Source organism: Ptychodera flava, chromosome 2 (genome assembly GCF_041260155.1).
Source record: "Ptychodera flava strain L36383 chromosome 2, AS_Pfla_20210202, whole genome shotgun sequence".
In the NCBI taxonomy this organism is placed as follows: Eukaryota; Metazoa; Hemichordata; class Enteropneusta; family Ptychoderidae; genus Ptychodera; species Ptychodera flava.
In genome coordinates, this window is record NC_091929.1 from 30,120,987 (window position 1) to 30,148,315 (window position 27,329).

General features: G+C 36.5%; 1 protein-coding gene across 9 annotated transcripts in view; it reads left to right on the forward strand.

The window, feature by feature from the left end:
• The window catches only part of LOC139118720 (phospholipase D1-like), a 98,547-nt gene extending 74,310 nt beyond the window's left edge, over nucleotides 1–24,237 (forward strand). For 7 of the 9 annotated variants that reach the window (XM_070682138.1, XM_070682153.1, XM_070682161.1 and 4 more), the window contains 12 exons: nucleotides 267–377; nucleotides 1,032–1,244; nucleotides 1,873–2,197; nucleotides 2,885–3,003; nucleotides 4,447–4,557; nucleotides 5,011–5,121; nucleotides 6,154–6,242; nucleotides 12,180–12,343; nucleotides 15,125–15,192; nucleotides 17,126–17,343; nucleotides 17,722–17,845; nucleotides 20,160–24,237. In XM_070682138.1, coding sequence (XP_070538239.1) covers nucleotides 267–377; nucleotides 1,032–1,244; nucleotides 1,873–2,197; nucleotides 2,885–3,003; nucleotides 4,447–4,557; nucleotides 5,011–5,121; nucleotides 6,154–6,242; nucleotides 12,180–12,343; nucleotides 15,125–15,192; nucleotides 17,126–17,343; nucleotides 17,722–17,845; nucleotides 20,160–20,384 — 1,878 coding nt within the window. In that variant the 3' untranslated portion in view covers nucleotides 20,385–24,237. Of the gene's footprint in view, nucleotides 1–266; nucleotides 378–1,031; nucleotides 1,245–1,872; nucleotides 2,198–2,884; nucleotides 3,004–4,446; nucleotides 4,558–5,010; nucleotides 5,122–6,153; nucleotides 6,243–12,179; nucleotides 12,344–13,759; nucleotides 13,829–15,124; nucleotides 15,193–17,125; nucleotides 17,344–17,721; nucleotides 17,846–20,159 lie in introns of those variants that run through there. The other 2 variants (XR_011548806.1, XM_070682145.1) reach the window with 2 other exon arrangements.
• Nucleotides 24,238–27,329: the final 3,092 nt, after the last annotated feature.

The window sequence follows — 27,329 nt, forward strand, 5'->3', positions numbered from 1 at the left end:
CTTAGGTGGATCTGTTTTCCATGAAGTTATCTGTGTTAAGAGTGTTATATGTTCATAATATTTTGGAATGAATTTACGTATTTGGTTGAGCAGTAAATATTGCCATTTGCCAAGTGGTGAAACATAATAAATGGGAATTGAAACTTACAGTGAGTGTAGATTTGAAGGACTTGGTTCCTTTTTAAAAGAAGATTGTTTTCAAGAATACTGGAGATGCATCATCTTATGTTTTTCAAATGTTGTATGATTTCCAACTCTTTTTGAAGGAAAGTGGTGTGAAAATATTTGTATTATTGTACAAAGAAGTGGAGATGGCCCTGGGGTTGAAAAGTAGCTACAGTAAACTGACATTAAGAAAACTTCATCCAAGCATCAAAGTAAGTAACACTGATGTAGACTGACACTAAGGTTGTAACAAATGTTCATTTTGCCAGTCGAGTCTTATTTATGGTGTGCATTTAACTTGTTTATTGTCAATATCATAGTTTGATCTCAGATATATTCACAGGGAAGCAATTGTGTGTCAAAACTGAAAGACATGAACTTTTTCAAATTTTCTTAAAGGAACTTCACACCATTCTCTTGCATAAGTGGGTATAGAATTAGAAGTCACTGTGCACAGTTTTGTATCAGAGAAACAAACTAGCTGAAATTCACCAACATTTCAAAATCAAAATTGATTATCTATTGTTAATAAAGGAATTATCTTGAGCCTAAGATCCTGGATTTCTCACATCAACCATATGTGAAGGGGAATGCAAAGGTGATATGAGAATTGTTTTGCCGTAAGTGTTTTTGCCTAGGTTGGGGAACACTGGTAAATGATTTGGGAACCGTGGCAACATTTCTGCTGTCCCCTGATCTGATTACATTGATATACCAAGGAGAACCCAAGTAACATTTCTACTGTCCCTTAATCTGATTACACCGATATACCAGGAGTGAACCTTGGTAAATTGACTGGGGAACCCTGGTAACATTTACTTGCTGACCACCCTTAACAAAAACACTGTCCATCTTACCCGTAACAGGTGATGCGTCATCCAGACCACGTACCAGGTGGTGTGTTGCTGTGGGCGCATCATGAGAAGACAGTAGTGATAGACCAGAACATTGCATTCCTTGGTGGAATTGATCTGTGCTACGGCAGATGGGATGATTTCACACACAGACTGGTGGACGTCGGATCTGCCCTTCCAACGAAACAGTCTTCCTTCACAGACCTTACACAAGGAGCTCTTAGAGTAAGTGTGAAAACTACTAAACACAGCCTTCTTGTTAGTCTTTGTGTTGAATGTGTAATTTTAACATTATCAACCTGGTATTTGTTATCAGCTGCCTCTCTTTCAATGAGATACTTAACATCTTTACATCACGATATGAAACTTACATATGTTTATCTTTCTTTAAAATCTTTGACCAAAATCTTATGATATTTTGCATTGTATGTATTATCATATTGCAGCTTTGTCAATACCAGTGAATTTTGTGATGTCATCATCTGGGCTTATTACTGATAATGTATGTGATTATAGTATAGTGGCCCCAGATGTTTTCTATGTCTACAAATTCACTGGCAAACTGCACCCAATAATGTACTCTACTTCACTTCATATATTAGGTTGTGCAAAGTCGTCCATCATGGATGGGTAGAGGTACGCTATTGTGTAAATAACAATCTTTCATTCATCAACCTACTACCAATTAAATGTACAATAGTTTTTGTTCATGGTTGAATTGTAAAAATTTTTGTTTTTTCTTCAGCTCACCTTTTGATTGAGATTTCTTTATGCAGTGCTGATTGTTCTTTCCTTGACACGGCCATTATAAAATATTTAATAACACTTATATATTCAATATTTCCTGTCACAGAAGTTCCCCTCAACTCCGGACCATCTTAACACAGCAGCTGACTCAAACTTCAATAGTCTACAACTCAACATACACAGAAAGACCAGCTTTGGTAGATTAAGCAACACCAACTTAGAGAAAGTTGAGAAAGGCTTTGATGAAATCGACTCAGTGCCTGTCGGACAGTCCAATGTGCTGGCTGTACCCAAGTTAGTGACATGCAGGAGTAGCGTTGATGCTGACCTGGACAAACTTGGAGTCCAGGGCAATGCTAAACTCTGGTATGGCAAAGATTATACCAACTTCATCGCCAAGGATTTTGTAGATCTTGACAGACCATTCCAAGGTAGCTATATTCTCCTTTTCACTCATTTAAAATACCTTTTCCCTATCAACATGATTGGGCTTAATTTACAAATCATTGAAATTGCATTCTTTTACTATATCTAAATAATTTTACAAATAAAAACAATCCTGCAAGGGTCCCATTCTATTTATTAACTATTTGAGGGACCACTATGAAAAGCTGATTGTTTCTGCAGTTTATACTAGCCTCAACACTGAATGACTTTAACTTCTTCTCAAATTTGTCCAAAGAAACTTTCAACCATCCTCTTTTATAATCTGGAAAAAAAATCAGGGGTCACCGAGCAAATTTTGTGTTGAGAAAAAAATGATCTATGAGTTACCAACATTTGAAATTTGAAATGGCCACTACTCCTGCGTGAACTTACGGGGAGAAATTGCAGATTGGATTTTCTCAAAAGTTAGTCGGTGAAAGCTTTGGTTATTCAACAAGATTCAAAACAAGTCCATATACACAGAGCACCAGCAATCTTAGTACAGTAAAATTTGACGTTTCAAATATTTTTCCAAGACATGTAATCTACCCTAAGGCTGATTTTAATGCAGTGTTCTTCATCTACACACATGATTCAGTCCATCCTCTTCCCACCAGCCAGACCAGAAGTCTGTCCTCATCTCAACATCAGGTCTTTTTTACAACTAAGCTTACCGTTATCCCTTTCTTCAGATTTCATAGACAGAACGACAACTCCCAGAATGCCCTGGCATGATATCGGCGCTGTGGTGTATGGGGTAGCTGCTAGAGATGTATCCAGGCATTTCATTCAGAGATGGAATGCAACCAAAGTTAGTGCTGAACATGAATTTAAATAATATTTGCACATTTTAGGTCATGTGATATGAATCTGACCAATGGGAAAAGCAATAAAGTTTTGTCAATGAATTTTATGCACTGCTGCTTGGATGCTAAATTAAAACAAAAATAAAAAACATGTAGGCTGTGAACACAAAGCATTTTGACATGACTTTAAAAGTGAACAAGAAGTTGTGTTCACAAAACCACAAAACAGAAATGATGGGAGATGCATAAAAAATTACAGGTAATTGAGCTTTTTATCTATCCACATCTGCATATATACACTCAGTGTGACAGTTTTCGGACGACCTCAGTTTTCGGACATTTAGTGACATGCTGTTAGTTACACTCACTTCGCTCCGTATCGATAGCGTTTTACAGGTCGTGTGACCTCATATTAAGTCAGGTGATACTGTTGTCCCGTTTTCGATAGTTTTTTTGGTAGAAGCTATTGAGTTCGCTACGAGCGGCGGTCACAAATTGTCGTCTGATACCGTGTCAGTGATACTGTCAACATACTGCCGTCAGGTCAAAGTAACTGAAATTTTGACTAAAGTCCTGATTTAGCATTGAATTTTGAATGTGGGGGAGAATAATGATTTTGAAAATATTCTTTCCATTGTTCGCTACGATTGCATGTAGTTTCAACGAAAACTGCGCAGTTGTTTCGAGAGAAAAAAGTACATTTAATGAACGTAAGAAGTGTACAAGTTTTCGGACAGACAATATTTAGCATGTGTAAACGTAGTAAGTGACTTACCGCGTAAAAACTTGACAGGTAAATAATTCCATACGATGAAATATACTCGCTATTTTTATTAAATAATGCCTGTGCGATTTTAATACAAACAAAATATGCAATGGAAACAATTATAAGTAATACTCACTGAACAAACTTAGCGAAGTTAGCCACACCGTACGATACAAGGTGCCGAAAGCAACACACACGGAGACAGCCTGTGTCCGATATCTAAGCGCTATACACGTCGAAATATAGTTGAGTCGTCCATGGATTAAACATAACTAATTATCATGAAATATTCTTATATACAGTTTTCTAAACACATCGAAATTAAAAATCGGTGGTTTGAAGTTTCAAATTATCAATACTTAGCTCCTAATCACATTCCAAACACGACGTCCGATTTCTGGGATTGCAGTCCGATTACTACGCCATCGACATGGGGTCAAAACTTTGGCAACTTTGACCCCGAAATACCACTCCCGTCGTGTCAACTGAGTTTGAGGATAACCACAATAAAGTTTCGAAAGGTATGGTAATAAGATTTCGTATTGCTGGTCATTTACGAAACGACTTTGGGCGAAATTTAGTACCCTGTCCGAAAAATGTCACACTGAGTGTATATATTGTCAAACATTGGTGTTCCTGCATCAGCATCGATAACACCTGTTTTCATTCTATCATTTGACAGCTTGAAAAAGCCAAAGAGAATACTTACATACCACTTGTAATTCCAAAATCTACCAAAAATGTTCATATACCAAAGAAAGTCAAAGAAGGTGCTGTACCATGTAGTTGTCAGGTGAGAAAAATAACACCTTAAAGTTTGCTTTCCATTGTACAGTCCATTACCCAAGCATGTTTTGTAATAAAAATACTATAGGACGGAGCCCCACAGGAGTCATATGGAACTTCCTCAGAAGTTTGAGGGATTTCAGCAGTGATTTTGAACTTAGTCCAACATACACCCCATTGTCTTCTCTCATAGTAATATCCTATGGGGCAGATTTAATGGCACAGATGGCACAGAATTTTGATTGGATATTTTCGGAAGGGAAGCTGCAGAACTTCAAGCTAAGTCCAACTTTGTCACTGAATACAAATAGATCATACCAAAATAGGGGTAGGGGTGTGAAAGAGACAATATGTACATTAATAATTGATGATGTAATATGCTTACACCCTTTCAGAGATATTGTATTATTGTTTTACCTCTGTTTATTTGACCCTATTGTCTGCACTGTTGTCATCATAGATTCTTCGTTCAGTGAGTACCTGGTCTGCGGGAATTAAACACACAGAGAATTCCATCTACTGGGCTTATCTAGATGCTATTAAAGAAGCCAAACATTACATCTATATTGAGGTAGGTCATTATGGAGTTAAAAACAACACTCAACCCTAATTTCTTTGCCAAAGAAGGCAATAAAATTGGGCCAAACCATGATTGTGAAAGGGTTATGATGTCAATCAGTATTGGACACTTATTATATCTTGGATGGACAGTACTGTGAGTGAGTTCATGGTTGATGGAAAGGTAGCTGTTTGTTCTCAGTAACATCAAAATACCCACAAAAAAAGAAAAAATTACAATTTAAAGTCAGTCTACTCGGTAGTATATGTCACTACTCAATAAAGCATGAAAGTTAAACAGAAAATAGAAAAATCCAAATATAAAAGGTCTGAAAATGTCCATTAACCCTTTGAGTGCCAAAGTTAACTTTTGTTCCCGTTATACTGGTAGAATGTGACATAGCCAGCAACTTTTTTCATATCTAGACAAGTTTTTCAGATTTTTCCCAAAATTTTGGTCAAAAATGGAGGCCATTGAAATGTTATGTCCATTTGGTCCAAAATTATCAAAACATTACTGAAAAATTCATAAAGTTTGGTAAAATATTACATTGAAATTTTGGTGGGAAAAAGCACTCAAAGGGTTAACAATATTTACTTACAATTTGTAAATAAGTGTGAAATAAAATGCTAGGCGTGAAATACGCTCTCATGATTCTTCAAGGCTCGTTCACAAAAGCCTATCATGATTAATATTGATTAATCCCACTTGGCTTGAAAAGTTTCTCAACAAAGTGAGTTAAAGTCCAGAATTCTGAGTCCCTCTAATTTTTGTTAAGAAGTCGTGAATCATAAATTTTTTGTGCATGTGTTGATCACATGCAGCATTGGTTGATCAAGAGAAAGCTGGAAGTGTCTTCGTTAGTGGTTGTACCAATATAAATTCTATCAGTTATCCAACGTCAGGCTACGTGGGTTTCCTTTATTATAACAAAGCAGTTATGTTAAGGACACTAGAAGTGGTACACTGTGGCTCTCAAACCATGTATGTACTTTCCCAAACCTGATAAAAATACTGAACTGTGTTTCTTTTCATCATTGACAGAATCAGTTCTTTATTTCATGTCATGACGACAGAGACGTATTCAACAAGATCGCTGATGCACTCTATGATAGGATCATGCAAGCTCACAGGTAAAAATTTATCAATTACACACATTTTTAACCCTCCCAAATATATTCTGTGTGACCAGGTCCATACTGTGGCCCTCAGAAACAATGGAGTTAGGCTAAACCATTATGTTGAAGGGGTTGAACCCTTTCATATTTTGTACGACCCTATTTTCTATGCAGAGCTTGACCTTTACACAAGGAAATGGAATAGAATGGATAACCAACACAGTTTTTTTCAAAGCAATATTTCTCATCAAAGATGACAAGAAAACCCCCTTATACTATATATTTTCAAAAAGCAGATAATCTACAGTTAAGTATGGTAGCAGTATACTTAACTCAAAGGATGAAGTGATACATATTTGAGGTAGAAAACCTCAATTTTGTTATTAATGACAAAAATAGCGTCAATGACACTGTAGCTCCCATCCTGGACTATTTAGTGTTTGTTCTCTGGTCAGATATTTGAACATGTGTGAAAGGGATAAAGTGCATGAAGTGAAAATACTTAAATGAAATGTACTGGAGACAGTGAAATATGTTTAATGTAATTATTAGTCCCCGCGGACGAAGTCCGGCGGGGACTTATAGATTGGGTCCCGTCCGTCCGTCCGTCCGTCCGTCCGTCATCAACAGTTTCTCAGACACTGCTAAACTAATTTTGTTCAAACTTGGCACAAAGGCATAGCACTATGACCTACAGATGCACGTTGATTTATTTTGTGATACGATCCAATATGGGCGCGAGGCGGCCATTTTATTGCGATTTTTCATGTCTTTAGACCATAACTCAGACATCCTCGAGCACATTCTGCTCAAACTTGGCACAAAGGCATAACATTATGGTTTTCATATCCATGTCAAATTATTTCGCCATATGTTTCAATATGGGCGCGTGGCGGCCATTTTGTTGCGATTTTTCATGTCTTTGGACCATAACTCAGACATCCTTGAGCACATTCTGCTCAAACTTGGCACAAAGGCATAACACTATGGCTTTCATATCCATGTCAAATTATTTCGCGATATGTTTCAATATGGGCGCGTGGCAGCCATGTTGTTGCGATTTTTCATGTCTTTGGACCATAACTCAGACATCGTTGAACAGATTCTGTTCAGACTTGGCACAAAGGTATAACACTATGGCCGACATATGCATGTCAAATTATTTTGTGATACAATCCAATATGGCCACGAGGCGGCCATTTTGTTTGCGATTTTTCGTGTCTTTGAACCATAACTCAAAGATCCTTGAACCGATTCTGTTCAAACTTGACACAAAGGAATAACACTATGTCCTACATATGCATGTCAAATTATATTGCGATACGATCCAATATGGGCGTGAGGCGGCCATTTTGTTGCGATTTTTCATGTCTTTGGACCATAACTCAGACATCCTTGAACAGATTCTGTTCAAACTTGCCACAAAGGTATAACACTATGGCCGACATATGCATGTCAAATTATTTTGTGATACAATCCAATATGGCCATGAGGTGGCCATTTTGTTTGTGATTTTTCGTGTCTTTGAACCATAACTCAAAGGTCCTTGAACCGATTCTGTTCAAACTTGACACAAAGGCATAACACTATGTCCTTCATATGCATGTCAAATTATATTGCGATACGATCCAATATGGGCGTGAGGCGGCCATTTTGTTGCGATTTTTCATGTCTTTGAACCATAACTCAGACATCCTTGAACCGATTCTGTTCAAATTTGGCAGAAAAGCAAAACATTATGTCCTTCATATGAACACCAATTTACTTCGTGATATGATCCAATATGGCCGACAGGCGGCCATTTTTTTGCGATTTTTTCATGTCTTTGAACCATAACTCAAACATCCTTGAACCGATTTGGTTCAAACTTGGCACAAAGGCAAAGCACAATGGCATACATATGCATGTATCAATTAAGTTTGCGATAGGATCCAATATGGCTGCAGAACTGCCATTTTGTTGGAATTTTGCATGTCTTTGAATCATAATTCAAAGGTCATTACACCCATTTTGTCCAAACTTGGCACAAAGATCAAGCACTATGGCATACATATACATGTCAATTTACTTCGTGACATGTTCCAATATGGCTGCCAGATTGTCATTTTTTTCCAATATCGCTGTCAGATGGTCATTTTTGGATTTTTTCATGTCTTTGAGGCTTAATCATATGCAAATATTCTTTAACCAATGTTGTTGAGACCTGATACAAAGATAAAGTAGGCATACATATGCATGTCTACTAATTTTGTGCTATGATCCATATGGTCAATACACAGCCATTTGATTAAAATTTTGGTGTGATTTTTTTATGTCTTTGAAACATAAACATAGGTCACACTGTCCCTCGATGGACTGATTTTGTTCAAACGTGATACGAAGATAAAACACTATGGCTGCATTCTTGTGCACATTAATTTGTTTCATTATATGATCTGAAATGGCTGATTACAACAACATACCCGATCCCATACCATTTCGAAAATTCCACCAAACCATGTGTATAGTATGTGCCATCATGACACTGGAGGCAGTAACAAGGGCATCGTTATGTGTGATGTAATCAAAAGTTCCTTGAGTGGTCATTACCGGCAGAGATGAGTCATTTATTGAACGTTCCTCAGATTACTTTATTATGCAAGTCACAGGCCTGATGTACCCGTTGCATCAATGTCATTCCACAGCTACCTAGACCACAGCTACCTAGACACCAAAGATTATAACAAAATGGACAAGCGGGGACTGTGTCATCAACGATGACTTGTTCAGAATATAAAATGGAAAAAATACAGAATTAGATATATCGAATACTGTGATACAACCATTAACTCAACAAGTCATTTACAATGACATAGTCCCCACTTGTAATAGGAGTATTAGTCTTGATGGAGCAGGAAAATGTGGTCATTAAGAAGTATCACTGGAGTGTATATGTTGAGATCTATGGGCACATAGGTCTATGTCGTTGTTCCCAATTTGAAACACATGAGGCATGTGTAAGTTATGGTTCTAAATCGGGAAAAAAGATCAGACCTCTAGCAGTATTGGCCAGCCAAGAAATACATATGCGCATTATAAATGAGGTACAAGATGTGACATCTTAAGGTCTAATATCCTATCAAAATTGGAGGGTATAGAACTTATGGTTACTGAAATATGCATATATATGTATAATCAAGGTCAAAGGTCATCGAGGTCACATGACATTTTGAAAAAAAAAAATTATTTTGCTAATTAATCCTTATATGCCAAAAAATCAGATCTCTAGCTCTATTCGCTTGCCCAGAATTAGATGTGTACATAATTAATGAGGTAAAGCGTGTGTTGTCATAAGGTCTCCAATCCTACTAAATACAAAGGACATAGCACTTGTGGTTACTTATTTATGGACATAAACATATATTTTAGGTAAAAGGTCATCGAGGTCACATGACATTTGGTCAAAAAATTTCTCTCCTATAGTTATCCCTATATACCAAAAATCAGACATCCAGCTCTATTGGCTCGCTCAGAATGAGATATGCGCATAATTATTGAGGTACAGTATGTGGCGTCATAAGGTGTCCCATCATACCAAACATGAAGGGCGTAGCACTTGTGGTTACCGAGTTATGGAAAAATATGTATATTTGAGGTCAAAGGTCACCGAGGTCACGTGACATTTTGTCAAAAAAATTGTTTTGCTAAGTTATCCCTATATACCAAAAATCAGACCTCTAGCTCTATTGGCTCGCTCAAAATTAGATATGTGCATAATTAATGAGGTACAATATGTGGCGTCATAAGCTGTCCCATCATACCATACATGAAGGGTGTAGCACTTGTGGTTACTGAGTTATGGAAAAATATGTATATTTCAGGTCAAAGGTCACCGAGGTCACATGACATTTTGTCAAAAAAATTGTATTGCTAAGTTATCCCTATATACCAAAAATCAGACCTCTAGCTCTATTGGCTCGCTCAAAATTAGATATGCACATAATTAATGAGGTACAATATGTGGCGTCATAAGGTGTCCCATCATACCATACATGAAGGCTGTAGCACTTGTGGTTACTGAGTTATGGACAAATATGTATATTTGAGGTCAAAGGTCACCGAGGTCACGTGACATTTTGTCAAAAAAATTGGTTTGCTAAGTTATCCCTATATACCAAAAATCAGACCTCTAGCTCTATTGGCTCGCTCAAAATTAGATATGCACATAATTAATGAGGTACAATATGTGGCGTCATAAGGTGTCCCATCATACCATACATGAAGGCTGTAGCACTTATGGTTACTGAGTTATGGACAAATATGTATATTTGAGGTCAAAGGTCACCGAGGTCACGTGACATTTTGTCAAAAAAATTGTTTTGCTAAGTTATCCCTATATACCAAAAATCAGACCTCTAGCTCTATTGGCTCGCTCAAAATTAGATATGTGCATAATTAATGAGGTACAATATGTGGCGTCATAAGCTGTCCCATCATACCATATATGAAGGGTGGTAGCACTTGTGGTTACTGAGTTATGGACAAATATGTATATTTGAGATCAAAGGTCATCAAGGTCACATGACATTTTGTCAAAATATCCGAGATATCTGCGTGAACGGATGGACTCACGGATGGACGAACAGACGGACATGACCCAATCTATAAGCTCACTGGACTTCATCCGTGGGGACTAAAAATTGTGTCACTGCATCCTTTTTGCAATATGAATACGATGAGAAACTAAATTTTTATTTTTCGTGGCCTTATACATGGGAGTCTATGGACGTGTAAACTAAAAATATGCAAATTTCACCACGATTTGCCCAAATTTGGGAAAGGTCACTCCTATGCACTTCCATACCAAGTTTCAAATCAATCGGACTTGTGGTTTCAGAGCAGGAGATTTTTTGACCAAAAATGGGAGAAAATTACAAAAAAATCATGAAAAATAGCAAGTCCAAGATACTGACCCAAGATGCGCACAATCATTTCATGTCAGCCCAAAGTACTTACATGCTAATTTTTCATGTAATCTGCTCAGTGGTTATTGAGTTTTTTCAATTTTGACTGTTTTTACATTTTTTCACTTAATTTGCATATTTTTGGCAATGACAACTTCATTTGAACAAAATCTCATCTACAGCCAATCATCAATGTACACACCAAATATCAAGATGAAATGTACAGCGGTTTTGGAGTTTTTGATGTTGACGGACAGACATACAGACATACAGACATACAGACATACATACATACAGACATTTCCCTAGCCTATAAGAATAGCTTCCATTGCCATATATACATATGGCTATGGGAGCTAAAAATTAATTTACGTCAAAAACTTGATACTACTTTATGAAATTTCATGAAACTAAAGTATATATAGAAGAAAAGGACAGGTTTATTGTACATTGTCTATTCTCATTCTTAAATGGCAGGGTATGAAAGATTTGCATTCAAAAATGATAAAAATCATATAAAGCATAATTGAAATGACTTTTATTCAAATATAAGAACTTTATTACCAAACAAAATTGTCATGATTTTGTAATGTATCATTGAAAGAAGATTATGTGAAAATTTCACAAAATTTTACCCAGCCAGGGTAGAGTGAATTTTTTCTTGAAATATTGAAAACACTGAGGAGAAAAAAGAGGCCAGGAAATTGGGTAATTTGCATAAATATGCATAGATTTACACTTCTGTCTCTCCCAGCTTACGACTGCTTGACAAGTCAAAGGCGAACTCAATCAATACAGTATTTTAATCTTGGGTAAACAAATTAATTAAAATTGAATGAATCTCTGCAAAAAAGTGATTTTGAGCAAAATACACAGTCTGTGTTGTGTGCCATAAGTCCTCTCAATATTGGTTGCCTTTAATGTATAACAGGCTATATACTGGTGAATACATTATTACACACAAGCCACAGTACATGTAAATTGTAAAGTTACATAAATTTTCTTCCAGAGCAAAGCATAAATTCCGTGTGTTTGTGGTATTGCCACTACTTCCGGCATTTGAAGGAGAGATAGGTGAGACAGGTGGAAGTTCCATACTGGCAATCACACACTGGAATTATAAATCCATCTGTAGAGGTGGAAATTCCTTGCTTGAGAGGTTACAAAGAGATGGTGAGTATATTACTGCCTTTACATTAGAATGAGTCCCTGGGACAAATATATTTTCCCAATAATGACACTGTGCTTGAAGCAGTTTTTCGATCATTTCAGTAAAACTTGAATCAGTGTATTCGCGTGTTATAAACATACTCAAAAAACTTTTGTCACATTGAAAATGGAGTTCTGTGTGAAAGTTGGACAGACAAGTGTGAAATAAACATTTTTACTTTTACAATACTTATCTGGTCTAGTATTTTGCACTGGGTCATTTTGAAGCTGTGGAGTGAATAGTGTTTTTGCCAACTCACTATTGAGAAAATTGAAAATTTAATTTTTATCCATTTTGAATTTCAAATATTGGTAATTATATTATAGCTTTGTCAATACCAGTGAATTTTGTGACGTCATATCCATACATTATTACTGATAATGTATTCCATTATTCAGCATTGCGGTCCTACAGCGAGCAAGTTTTTCTTTTGAAAACGAAAAAAGGACTGCGCATTTCAAAGGAGGGAAAGTATCGGATAAACCATGTAGTACACAAAACTATAAATCTTGATAATGGTGCACAATATTGATAATAATGTCTTATTGTACGATTTATCACATTTTTTTGAGTCCTCACGCATGCACTTGTCGTCTGTCTGGCTGGCGCTCAGCATATGCAGTCCCCGTCCGATACGCTGGTTGTACTACTACGTTTGTTTACAACATGGTTCGCTTCGTTGCCGTATAGGTGAAACAGATCTCAGTACGTTTGCAAACTCCTAGACGATACTGGGTTTGACACATGGCATATTATGTATGTCAGTGGCCATGTAAACTATGCAAGCGTGAAAGGCTACTCGAACCAGCCGTAAACGGGCCAACAACGGCAGCTTGCTGTCATCAACCTTGACCGGAAGTGTCTACGGAAATTACTACGGAGCCATTCAAAGTCTCGATCCAAGGTCAGCTACTACCAACAATCATGACGACCGTGGACTCTCCGTTGATCTAACATCTCGGCCACCTAATTCTGATGCACTGACTGTAATCGGAGACAACTTTCATTCATCGTTTTTTTCTCCTTGTCTGTGGTTTTACCTTGCCTTGTTCTCGATATCGCGACGGTACGGAAACCCGCCTCCAGTATGTTTGTCAACTGTACCTTTCAAGCACCCGTTTACGTCAAGTTTTCTCGTTCGCCGAAATAAAATAGCTCTTCTCAAGAAGCCATCGAAAATTAAATTTATAGACACCATTATTATTGAAATATAACATTAGAATAACAATGTTTAACTCTGTTGATATCGTTTGCAATGAATGCTGTACTACTAGCGACATAATAATGATCGTATTGATCAGCTGATACCATGGCATGCAGCTCACTGATCATGCAGATGTCGATGCATGAACATTCCGTTTTCTTCATCTCTTCCATAGACATTTCACCGTGTCGGCTTTTTGAATGGCATGATATTTAAAGGTGATGTTTCAAGTTTGATATAGACGGTAGGGATGCAGTTCCTTTTCATTTCCTTCGAAAATACATCGTTTTTCAATTCAAAATTGAACCGTGAAAGTGTTGGTCATTTTTTGTGCTGAACGTGCGTGTTCAGTGCAGTGCAGTGTGGAGTGCAAGTGATATGTGCAGTCAGGACGCTCACTGGCCGATCAAACTCAGTTTAAATTTCCTTTTTATTCGTTTTCTACAACTACAAATTCACTGGCATTGCCAAAACTATAAAATAATAGCAATAATGCACACCCTCCCGGCCCATAATGGACTCAAGCAAACTTTGCACTCCATAATGTACTCGGCTTCGCCTCGTACATTATGTCGTGCAAAGTTTGCTTTCGTCCATTATGGGCCTGGAGGGGGTGCATTATTGCTTAAATATTAGGTCATTTGTTTCCATTGATCAAAAGCATTAGGGGATGACTGCATTAAATTGCATGGTACCTGAAACCAGAGTCCTTGCCTGAGCAACTCAGGTGACAAACAGAAGACTTTTAATCCCCAAGGTGTGAACGTTCCATTGTTATGTTTATCTAATCCAGCTGGTGCAATTGTAGTGCCATTGTAGGAAAGGCAGGTCTGTGAAATTGATCCTCTAGGGAAGTAGGGTATTCCTAAGTTAGTGGAGCCTTCCCGTAATGTTGAAGCTGTGGAGTGAATAACGTTTTCGCCAACTCATCATTGAGAAAATTGAAAATTTAACTTTTACCCATTTTGGATTTCAAATATTGGTAAATATTAGGTCATTTGTTTCCATTGATCAAAAGTTTGCATGTTGACCCCTTGATTTCGAAAGAGAATGGTTGAAAGTTTCCTGGAGGAAAGTTTGAGCAAAAGTTAAGTCCTTTAATTACGAGGCACATACTACCTTTCAGTAGAGCAATTTGTTTTCAACTGTGTATACATGTCATATGTTTGCAGCATTCTTACTGATGGAATACTGTAAAAATATATAATTTCCACGCTGTACTGAGGTTCAGACATTTTCACTGTGATTTAAACTCCTGGTTTTGTCAGTAAAACAACAATGTATAGTTTCGTTTTTATTTTGCTGAGATTTTATACAGTGGATTTCATCTGTCAGTGAAATTAGTAAATTGAAAAAAGTAACAAACTAAATGCCTTCAAAGTATCTTACAACAGCTTTGTCTTAACAGCTGTACCAAAATTAAAAATTCAAGATAATTATGTCTTGACATCTTGAACTACTTTATTTGTTAAATATTGTTAATATTTTGTCATCTTTTGATTTTCCAACAAAATTTTGTCACGGTTTGTGTTTGTTGCAGTTGATCAGCCAGAGGAGTACATCTCTTTCTGTGGTTTAAGAACTTACTCTGAACTCGATGGACAGCCAGTAAGTCCTCAACATCCTTTTATTATACCGGCGCCATTTATACTCAATTGTAGTCATAATAATATTTTTTGTAATTATTTTCCGGACAGCAATATTGATAGAAAACATTTGATCATCAACACAGGTAGTATTTCAACATTCTAACACACCTATGTGGCAAGACTGGTGAATTCTAGGCTCACACTTAATAAACCTACAAAATATTGTTTTACTAGGGGTTCAAGTTGCTTCATAAAGCTAGATCTGATGTGCAGTGGCTCAGAAAGTAACCGCTGATTGGCAGATTGTAAATAATTTACAGCAACTTGGGGAGTCTGAAACCAACACTATTGCACAACTAACTGGCTGTTTGGAAATGAAATCAACAATGACAATGATATTCAGCCAACCAATAAAATAAAAGCTTCTGAGATGCAGAACATTGCCAGTAAAGCTAGGGAGGCCCTGAAGCCAAAGTCAGCTTTTGTTGCCTTTGTAGAAAATAACATAACCAGCAACTTTTTTATGATCTAAACAATTTTATCCAGATTTTATCCAAAATTTTGGTCAAAATTTGTAGCCATTGAAAGGTTATGTCCATTTGATCCAAAATTATCACAAAATTACAGATAAATTCATGAAGTCAGTGAAATGTTACTCTGAAATTTTGGTGGGAAAAATTACAGCACTCAAAGGGTTTATGGAGATTAGTGCTCTGTGTGTGTTCTTCAGGTGCAGCCGATGCGTTGATAAGATTGCATTCTGCACGATTTACGTCTTCAATTTGTATACAGGAAATTGAGGGTACAGGGATTATATCAATGCCTGGACTTGTAGTCACATTTAGTCATTCAATTTTGATGACTGCTCGCCAGTGAAATTACCTCTGTGAAACTCAGCCAATCTGTTTTGTTTATTGAGTCAGTCAACTCATAAGAACTGGGTTGGCATGAACATTGTGACTCATTTGTGATTTATCAGTCCACATCAGCTTTAATGAGCAAAGACAAATTACCTAAAAGTAACCCAGATGGAAAAGCATAATGTACAAACGCTGGTTGTTAGATGAATTACAATGATAATGATCATGATATTTGATGTCATGTCAGTAATAGGACAGGCCATAAAAAGAAAAGGTTTGTTTCTCATCTTTCCAGGCACTGATCTGGACTGGTCGTGTCAGCCTTCTTTTTCACTTTAGAAAATTAAATATGAAAAATGACAGCATTACTCTAAGCAGAAATATCTAGATCAGAACAGCGAATTTATCATATGTAATCTTGCTGCAAGTCAGAATTACTAATGTTTTTGTCGTTTTCATGTTAGGAGATGGATCTTGTTGACTCAAACAAAGCAAAAACTGCATAAAAATACACTGTCGGATCATTTTTGTGAGAAACCGAAGATGAGAAACAAATCAATTGTCTTTGGAAATCCAAACACTGCGGGTGAAATAAAAGACAGTTTGTATCCAATTTACCTTCAAGCTTGCTGTTAAAAACCTCGGTGATAAGGAAGAAAATTAAAAACACAGAATAAACCTGAACTGTGCACATTATATAAAATTGACTGAATTTTTCTGAGTGTTTGTCACAAAAACCTTTATGAAAAATAATTGTTAAATTCCTTATATTGCAATTCTGTATCTTTATTTATTTGTTTGCTGCCTTTTGGTAATGCTTGTTCTTTCAACATTACCTTTGAAGTAGTATGAGAACTTTCAGTTGACATACAAAATAAAAAAAGTGAAAAATTCAACAAAGGTTAGCATTACTGGCCTTTTAATGTAAGTGGCTGCAACTAGAATTCCTTAGTTGACTTTAAGAGTTTAGAAATGTTGTGTGACAGAGATTAATTGGCTAAAATAGTTGTTTATTGCGCATACTACAATTTACATGCAGTGTCCTTGTCTGTATTACGAGCTAACTCAACAATGTCACAATTTTCTACACAGGTTTCAGAACTAGTTTATGTACACAGCAAACTGATGATAGTGGATGACAACACAGTAATCATCGGATCAGCAAACATCAATGATAGAAGTTTGCTGGGCAAACGAGACAGCGAGATGGCAGTGATCGTAAACGACACCAACACAGTGATGAGCAAAATGAATGGTAAAGATTACAAGGCAGGCCTGTATGCAAGTGGGCTCAGGAAACATCTCTTTAAGTACGTATTAACACACCATTGAGAATTTATCATTGTCAGTTGATTACAAACTCAGTGTTCACTAGTACACTTTACACAAATGAATACATTTGCATACTACTACTAGCATTGAACATTTGAATACTTTGATTACGGAACTTCATTTTCAAAAGTCATCTTTTCATTGTACTGATTGGACTCTACCATTTTCATAGAGGGAATGTGCGGTTGTTATCGGGAAGATCTGATTGCAGAAGGGAACTCTATTTAGGTGCCAAACTTAGATTCTAGTTAAAATCCTTCCCAGGGTACTCTGTTCCTTAACATAGTATCATTTTCAAACAGCATGCCTGTCAGTAAATTTGTATCTTGATGGATCATTGCAATGCTTGTTTACAGGGAACACCTAGGCTTGATGACCAACCCTGACCTGAACATAGACATCACAGACCCAGTGTCTGATACATTCTTCAAAGAAGTCTGGCAGCAGACAGCTCAACATAACACTGAGATCTATGATAAGGTATGTACCGTACTCGTCCGAGTATAAGCCCCCGGTTCGGCAACACTAAACAGCTGTAAAACTAGGGGAGGGGCTTATACTCGAGCAACCCCATGTTATCTCATGTATCTGGCATGGACGCATAATTTATGCTAATTTTATGCACGATTTTTTTCAACACCACTCGATCTTTCTATCGCTTTCAAAATCGACTTACACATCCAAAGAAACTGATTGTACAATCTCTGAACACAGAAGTGACATTTTGGTGAAATTCAGCGTCAAAAAACCCCCAAACTTGAAACAAAGACGTCATGTATGCTGCTGATCAACAGTAATGTGAACAGGCATGCATTGCTTACACGGAAAGGCAACTCAATATTCCAGTATCAAACTGTCTACATCTTGTGAAAACAACAACATAGCAGTGAAATTTGTAATAGTCACCAGGAAAAGTCTTCACAAATAAGGGTTAATTGCTTCAAACAAAAGAAACTGCATGTTTCAAGCATGAAAACATCGTGGCTGTGCATGAAAATGAACAATGGCCGACGTGAGTGAGACTATTCTATTTAGGCGACGGGGGTGAGTAGGGTCAAAGAATCAAGATAGTACTGGGAAAACGTGTCATTTTCCTTACGATGCTGTCAAGGGAACTCCAGTTTCCCATTGTTTTAACATTATTTAATGGTTTCTTTATTATCTAAAAGTAATTTTGCCAAGTTAAATGACCAAATATACTCTCCTAACCTTTCTGTATTTGAGTTACACTAGGGTAGGGGCTTATACACGGATGTAATGCATTTTCTGAAATCAGCTGAAATCAGTAAGGGGGGCTTATACACGAACGGGGGCTTATACTCGGACGAGTACGGTATGTAACCTTTGTCCTGGGTGGCCTTATAGATTTGGTAATGTCTGTCCGTGAATGCAAATTTCTCAAAGATTCCAGAAGCGATTTCTTTCAAACTTGGTACAAGGATTACTACCTATGTCATACACATGCATGTTGATTTGTTTTATGATGCAATCCAATGTGACCATCATTTCTGTCAATGGTTTCCAAATACATTAACCTAGTGGGGACTATGTCATTGACAATGACTTGATTAACTTAGACTATAACACATGTTACTTTGCCTGACAATACTTGTGCTGCAGATTTCTAGCTTGGCACCTATGTAGAATTCAACGAGAGGTCACACTACCATGTCACCAGGCAGAGTAGACTGTACGGTATGTCTCTGCATAGTCTTATCGTATATCAATATGTATGATTCTGACAGGCACATTGTATGAACATGCACAAAGTACCTGGATTAACACAATAAATTTTGAAACCAGATATCACTTGAGGGGCGTACAGAATGAGTTTCTAGGTGTACACTAACATATACATTTGATACTGTTGAATTATCGAGGGAGTAGTTGACAGTATCAGTAGAGACCCCACTCTCATGTGTTCATCTGAACTACCACAGGCAATAGCAATTTAATGTGCTCAGCAAAGTCAAATACTTTTTGAGGAAAGAAATATAAGGGAGGTTATTTAAAATAACTTGTCTTTTTCATCAAATTGAACCTAGTTGAAACAATATATGTAGCAACTGAAGAAATGTTTTGTGTTATCACATATCATAATGAAACAGTTATATTTATCATGACAACCAATTTCTAAATGAGGTTACATCAATCTATACTAAACTTCGAGAAATGAGAAATAAATGATACACAACAGAGATAATATGCGGTATGCGGTGGTTGCCACACCCCATGAGCGTACTGCGTACTCTCGAAAAACTCACCACGTTTATTACATAATTCCCCCTTACAGGGTATTGTCAAAAGACAGTGGACTTATTACAAGAACTATAAAACTGCATTAAAAGATTCAGAGAATATAAAAAAATACTTGTGTTGACATCGTGGTGTTTTGACCGAGACTGAAGACAAATTAAAGACATTTACAGCAATATATACGGACTCACACCTGATAACACAAGTGTCAATCAAAGAAATTCTCTTACGTAAAGAATAGATAGTGATTTACACTAATTTTCGAAAGGCATATAATTGTTCATTCTTGAGATCAAAATCAAAATAAGTAATATTTTTTTGGTTTTGGTTTGGTTTATTTGGCAACTTATTCGATACAAATAGGAAATACGAAAAAGACCCCACTGAAAACAACATGAAAAATCACTAAAAAACACTTGCCAAGGATACACAAGAAAGTTAAAAATTTACTTCCATTGTGGTCCTCCAATTAAAATAGACAAAAAGACATGTTACTCAAGTCAGTCTGACTAAAACTATCTTTCTCTGTTGCTCACAGGTGTTTCACTGTATACCATGTGACTGTGTGACATCATTTGATGAACTTAAACAATACAAGAGCAAAGAACCTCTGTGTACCTCCAGTCCAGGAGATGCCTACAATGAGCTGGCAAAGGTCAAAGGTTTCCTGGTGAAGATGCCATTAGAGTTCTTGTGCCTGGAGAACCTGGAGCCAAGTATTGCAACTCAGGAAGGGATGATGCCAACCAAGTTGTGGACCTGAAACGGAATCAGATTCAGCATTTGAAAGAGGGATTCTTCAACTCAGGAAGGGGTGATGTCAACCAAGTTGTGGACCTGAAATGGAATCAGATTCAGCGCATCGGAAAAAGGGATTCTTCAACTCAGGAAGGGATGATGCCAACCAGGCTGGACCTGAAATGGAATCAGATTCAGCATCTGAAAAAAGGGATTCTTATGAAATCAAATTGTTGTATGTTCACCTGAATCCAAACTCTCAAAATGTGAATCTGGTTATGGCTGTTTTCTTACACAGACAGGTCACATTTTTTTAGTTTTCTAGTGATATGTGTATCGGTCTCAAACTGAAAACAAAATGTAAATGCTGTAAAAAAGATCCCCGGCAACATCTGCACTTGCTGTGTACATATAATATTTAAGAAATTCGAATGATTTTTTACTCATATTAATCAAACAAACTGTATTTTTGAACTTCGTACATGCAATGGGAGGAACAAGCAAATTCCAGTGTTAAGGTAGTATGCACCTCCAAAGTGAAAGACTTAAACTATTGTTCATCTTTCCTCGATGAAACTTAAACCGTTCTCTTACCAAATCAGGAATGAAAGTAAAGGGGCTACCGAGCAAATTTTGGTACTAGAGAAACAAATTACCTAACATTTATCAATATTTGAAATTCAAAATGGCTGCCACTCCTGTGTTAAGTCTATGGGGGAAAACAAAATTTTTGATCTTCAAAAAAATAAAACACTGGGAATTTTTCTCACTCCAAGAGCTTAAAAATGAGACTCCAGGTGGGAGATTAGAGAAGAATTGTAAAAATTCAAGAGTCATTATATCTGTCCCAGAAGCGCATTTTACCTTAATTTGTGATGACATTTAATCACCAATGTTTTAATATCAATACACTTGTCACCGGAGCATCATATTGTTCATCATTTTTCCGTTCAAAGATACCCCTGAGGTCACATTCGTGTGTACAATAGGAGGAGATACAGTCAAAAGGCTATGGAAATTTACACACCAAGATATCATGTCAGTGGATGTTAACCCTATTAACGTTGAGTGCTGTAATTTTTCCCGCCAAAATTTTAGTTCAACATTTTCCAAATTTATATGAATTTTGCTATTATTTTTTTGATAATTTTGGAACAAATGGACATCAAATTTCATTGGCTACAGTTTTTTATCAAAACTTTTGGCAGAAACCTGAAAAAATTGACTAGGGTATATTTTATAAAGGTGACAAAAATTGACTTGGGCACTCAAAGGGTTTTAATATATGTCAAATGACACTTTTTGATATTCTACCTCTTCCGAGAATTCTTGTTTAATGTTTGATTTATGCATTGTGACGTAAAATTTTCTGCTTATCTTTAAATGTTACGGCATGAATAATTGAAACGCCTGTAGAGACATAAATAAGACACCTGGTATATTTGTTGCTTAATGGAAAGTACTTATCTCATTCTCCAGGGAAAGGACTGCCATTTTAAATCTCTAGTCATCTTTGTCAACATTTCTTTCCCGCAGCTATTTGATTGGTCATTGACTTTCCATATACTTGTATATTGAGGCCATAAAAAACTCTTCTTTTCTCATCCTTGCTTGTGTTGATATGGTCCAGCTGTGTTTAGTCACATTTGCTTAAAAACATTGAATTAAAAAAAATTACAATGCTGCGAATGACAGAAAATGTTTGTAGGATTACATACATGCATAGTACAGTTCTGAGCAGTGAAGTTATGCCGTCATCTCACTGTACATCACATATAGTGATATATGTAAACATTCCCATTGTTGTTTTTATGTCAGTGATGCGTAGTGGTTTGATCTTAACTAAAAAAAGGAGAGAAAAAAACTGCGTCTCATCATTTTAGCAAATGATCAAGGATGAGAAACAAATGTATAATTTGTTTTGGCCTAAATAACATTACTTTGTGTACTTTGTATTGTCGGTACGGTAGAGCTCTGTACTTTTATTTGTTGTGCATGTTTCACCTCTAGGGGGCGCTTTACAAAATTTCTGATCTGCCTGGGCTAAAGCATTCTGTGCTCTGTAGACCCACTGTCTCACCGCAACACTAATGAATAGGTTAAACCTTGAATTCAAATGGACCACTCTACAAAAAACCACATATACACAGAAATACATCCTTTCTGCCCTTTTTGTATATGTTGGTTTTTTGTACTGCCATCACACGATTATCTCATGGACATGAGCTGTAAAACACCTATTTATTCCAGAGTAGAACTATTAGAATAACATGCAATTTATAATACAACATCATGTTGATATCCTTTAGGAAGACAAAGCTATCAAACAACACTCTAATTCCAGGATACAGGTCTTCAGATTATAAGTCAGCAACTAAGATAACAATTATTATTTGTAGGTTAGAACAAAGAGGGATACTTTCTATTGTTCATTTATACTACCTCTGTTACAGGTTTATTAATATTCCATTGTTATTATTCAATGCTCTTATCTCTCATATTTACATATCACATTTTATATATTTTTGGATCTCGGTAATGAATTTTATATACTCACTACATCATCAATATGCCAGTATGTATATTATGTATTATATTCTCCTTTTTTGTTTTAATTTTATTATGAATCTACTATGTAGTTTGTGTAAATTTCAAGCAAGTATCGGTGTTTTTGTGATATGAAGACTGTGTTCTGTGGTCAGGTTTTCATTCCGTAAATGCAGCTTCATGATAGACACATGTGGAAAGAGCAAAATTGAAAAAAGCTGATGGTTTCGTGAGCTAACCCTCGTAATTTCATAATTGTTTCTGATTGTTGCTCTGAGAGGGCGCACTCCAATGATAAGTCACCATACTGCTTATAAGGTATTCCTGGTAGTCAGCAAGAATCTATACGCCAGGCACAGCACCTTGCCATAATGCGCAGTAGTTTTCAAATGTGTCTGAACCCATATGCTCGGTATTCATATAACCGCAACTGTTGCTGACATATAGAGATAAACCGTACCAAAAGACTTCCATGTTGTGGATTGCAAAAGATGCATGTCAAAACTTCAAAAATATCCACACATATCTTTATCAAATAGATAGGACAATGCTATGAGATAATACTAAAACCTTACCTAGGAAATAGTTTCACTAAGATCTATGGTCTAAATTTACAACGAGGAAACAAACTCAAAGCTACAATTTACCCCACAAAACACTGAAGTCAAGCTGTAAAGTATTTGTTCAGAAGAACTTAGTGTCGATGGTGCTATATTTTGTTAAAAGATGTATTTACACATTTTTATTTGAGTTATCCTTTCTGATAATGACATTCCTTTATCTTCAAGATAGGGAATTGTAAAACATTTCTGAAGCATGACAGCATTTTACCCAAATGAATATTTTTATCAGAAGGTCTGAAAAAGTCTGAATGTTAGGAATGTAAATATTGTGATATCTTTGCAATTTATGATTTATTGGTTGTCAGTTTTTGAATTCTTCATGATTGGTAAAGAACATTGAATGTGTAATCTGTCCAACCAACTTGTTTCAGCCCATTCTCCCTGTCTACAAATAGAGAGAGCCAAATGTTGCATAGGGTTTGACAGAGGCACGTTGGAAAAACTTAACATTACATCGTCTTTCAAATTACTGTTAAACCAATGATATTTTCCAAACTGTATGAGATTATTGAAACATGTTTTTTTATCCATTTGACCAAACTCCAAAGTTTTGCCGCCTTATTGATACATATTAGCCGCTGCCAATAACCATACCAGGGCATTTTTGAAGATTTATATCATTTTGATTTTTAAACCTCTGTGCATATTGTTCTGCATTTGAATTGTAAATATTTGATAAATGGGGAAATAAAAAGTATGCTTTGCTCATAATTTTGAGAAAATCTCATGTCTTGTGTGCTTATTTCATATGAAGGCACCCTTTTAACGTAACTCTAGGTGCATGCAGGCCAGTGACCCCAGTCGAAAAACGTAAAAACAAAAGTTTTCCTTCTTGCCATGCTTAGAGGGCGCAACCTGTTATGAACTTTTGATAGTTTTAATTTTGTTTTTGCTTTTTACAAAGAACCTAGATGCTTTGTTCATTTTTGATGAAGCACCTATTTCAATGCAACTGTCAATTGTTCCACCTAAAAGGGACAAAGTCGGCTATTTTTTCATGAATTTTGTTTGATACAAGATACTACTTATATTGTTTGACATGTTGAAAGACACTGAATGAATGGATGACCATGCATATATTCGACCCCGATTTTAGACAATGAATGAAACTATCGAGAAGATGAATAAATGGTTATGACCATTTATTCATTTTGCGAAGGTTTCATTTATTGTCTAAATCAAATCAAATCAACAATAAAAATCGGGGGGGTCACCGTGCAAAGTTTGGAACTAGCGAAACAAATTGCCCAGCATTTTGTGATATTAGAAATTCAAAATGGCCGCCATTCCTGTGTTAACTCTCTGGGAAAAATTAAATTCCGGATTTTTGAAAAAATAAGCCGGTGAAAGTTTTTCTTTCTCCAAGAGCTTTAAAATAAACCTCCACAGGTGGTAGATCACAAAAAGAATTTTTTTTCTTTTTCCAAGAGCTTTAAAATGATCCCCCATAAGTGGTAGATCAGACAAAAAAAGTAGAAATTGAGAGTCCAACTCTCTGTCCCGAGGCGCGTTCTATCTTAAGAGAAAAGCGCTATAGCGTGTACACCACACAGTTGCTTGTAGTACTGTATAGGCATCCGGCAGACAGCCCACAGTAAGTGAGGCTACCCACAATTCTCCATGATCCGTACACACGGAGATCACTCACTGAACTGGAGCAAATTTCTTCTGTACACAGAACAGCTCGGTCCATATATCAAAATTCTGGGACCATAGTTTTGATAATCATAATTCTCTAATTTCTCACTGTGAATAATGAGAAGATCAACCCCTTTTCCGCAGAGGAGATAGCAATTTTGTGATTTTGTCGACATAGATTTTTGACAGCCATACACAATATTTTCAAGGAAACTAAGGGAATAAGTTGCATCTGTGTTGGCAAAAGAAAGGGTATTGATTTTTTTTAAATGTTTGTAACAAAGGAAATTTGCATGTCTGACAGGTGGTATGATGAGACCATCTCAGTTGCTGATAACTTTACCATGGCAAGTGTGCAATTTTTAGCACCTCCAAACATCGACCTCTCATTCAATTTACTCCTAAATTTTAAAGATGATCAATAATTTTGGAACATAGTTTTAACCAATAATCCTTTAATTAAATTCTAAGTTTCAAATTGTTCAGAAACTAATAAAATTGAAGAAGCCTTTAGCAAATAATGTCTGAGCACACAAATCAAATGGAATTGTGGGTAGCCTCACTTACTGTGCAGCCCCTGTGACGTAGATAAAATGGTTATTAGGACTATCCCAATTTGATTCAAATCGGATGTAATGATGTGTCGGTCTTTCACTCTATCTTATTATGGTCTTTTTTTCTGCGGTCCTCCTCCCCTCAGGATCGCAGAAAAAGGTCCGTAATATACGATAGTGTAAAGACCGACCCATCACTACATCGGATTGAATCAGATTGGGGCCATCCCGTATCCGTATCTTGGCACGCATACAGCGCCCTCCGTGACATTTCTAAGGCTGCGCTGTGACAGCAAAAAGTATTAAACTGCGCATGCTGTTTTATTTTGTTCTCTCAGCCTACATCTTTCTCCCAAGCTGATTGGTTTTCAACGACAGAAAATTATTTGCCATGGGACTGTGGCTACAATTGTCTCCTATTCCCAAGATGTTCAAGTTTGCTTCCCGGTGCAATTACCAACGTCACGTCGTATAACCCATCATCCCCTCGGGTCTGGTTATCACCGAGAAGAAAGATAATATTACTACATTAATTTCCATCAATTATCCGAAAAATGCTATATAAATCTACACATAATCTATTTTAAACATGAGTCGTGAGAATACGGTTGGTTTTATCTGTTAATAACTCTGACTGAAATGCTTCTGAAAACTGTATTGTAATATTGTTCTCACCTTGTTTATAAAATTGTCACTGGCACGTACGCAAAAACGGTGGGTGCTTCTTTCATTGACCACAGAAGGTGAGAAAGATTGAATGTTATTTTTACATGGCTTATGCTTCTAACTTGCTGTGTAAAAGCCAGTAAAATGTAATATTTACACGCATGATGAGTTAAACTTTTTGTGGTGAGGATTCCTCGGGGAGGGCAAAAAACACTTCGAGTCGTTTTCCAATTCCAAGAATCAAAAGGTGTTAATGTTACTGTAAATCTTTTATTCGCAATAACAGAATGCCTCTGAAGTCGTTACTACTAACCTGTAGGTCCGTATACTTTCAGTCTGCTTTGAAGTTATGGTACGAATGATAAATTCTTAGAAATACTAAAAAAGTATCATGAATTTAGCAAAATTTGTTATGTTCTGGAAATCCCCTTGCAATAAACCCTATGGGTAAGATTCATCTCTCTCTCTCTCTCTCTCTCTCTCTCTCTCTCTCTCTCTCTCTCTCTCTCTCTCTCTCTCTCTCTGGTTTTGTTGATCACATGTAGAAGTTGTGTGTATTACTTGTTTCCAGTCTGACAAAACGTCTGTCAAGTCGTATACTTTCTTTCAATCTTATCGAGCGTGTCAACTTGGTCAAGGATCCTTGCTTCGTGAAACTTGAGAGGGAAAAGGTTTAGGTGATTTCCTACGGGTCTAAATTTGAAGTGAGAAACGTGTAGTAGTTATCTAATTTAGAAACAAAATTTTGAAGTGAGAAGTCGAGTTGAAATTCAAAGTAGGAAGTACGAAGGCCCTCTGCGGCTTTCCTAGATTTCCGTTCTTCCGAACTATAACTCAAGATAAAACCATCGTATGGTCAGTGTTCATCCTCATTTTTTAATAATTTGTTGATGCTTTATTGATAACAGTGAATAATTGCTACAGACTTATCAGCAAGGGATA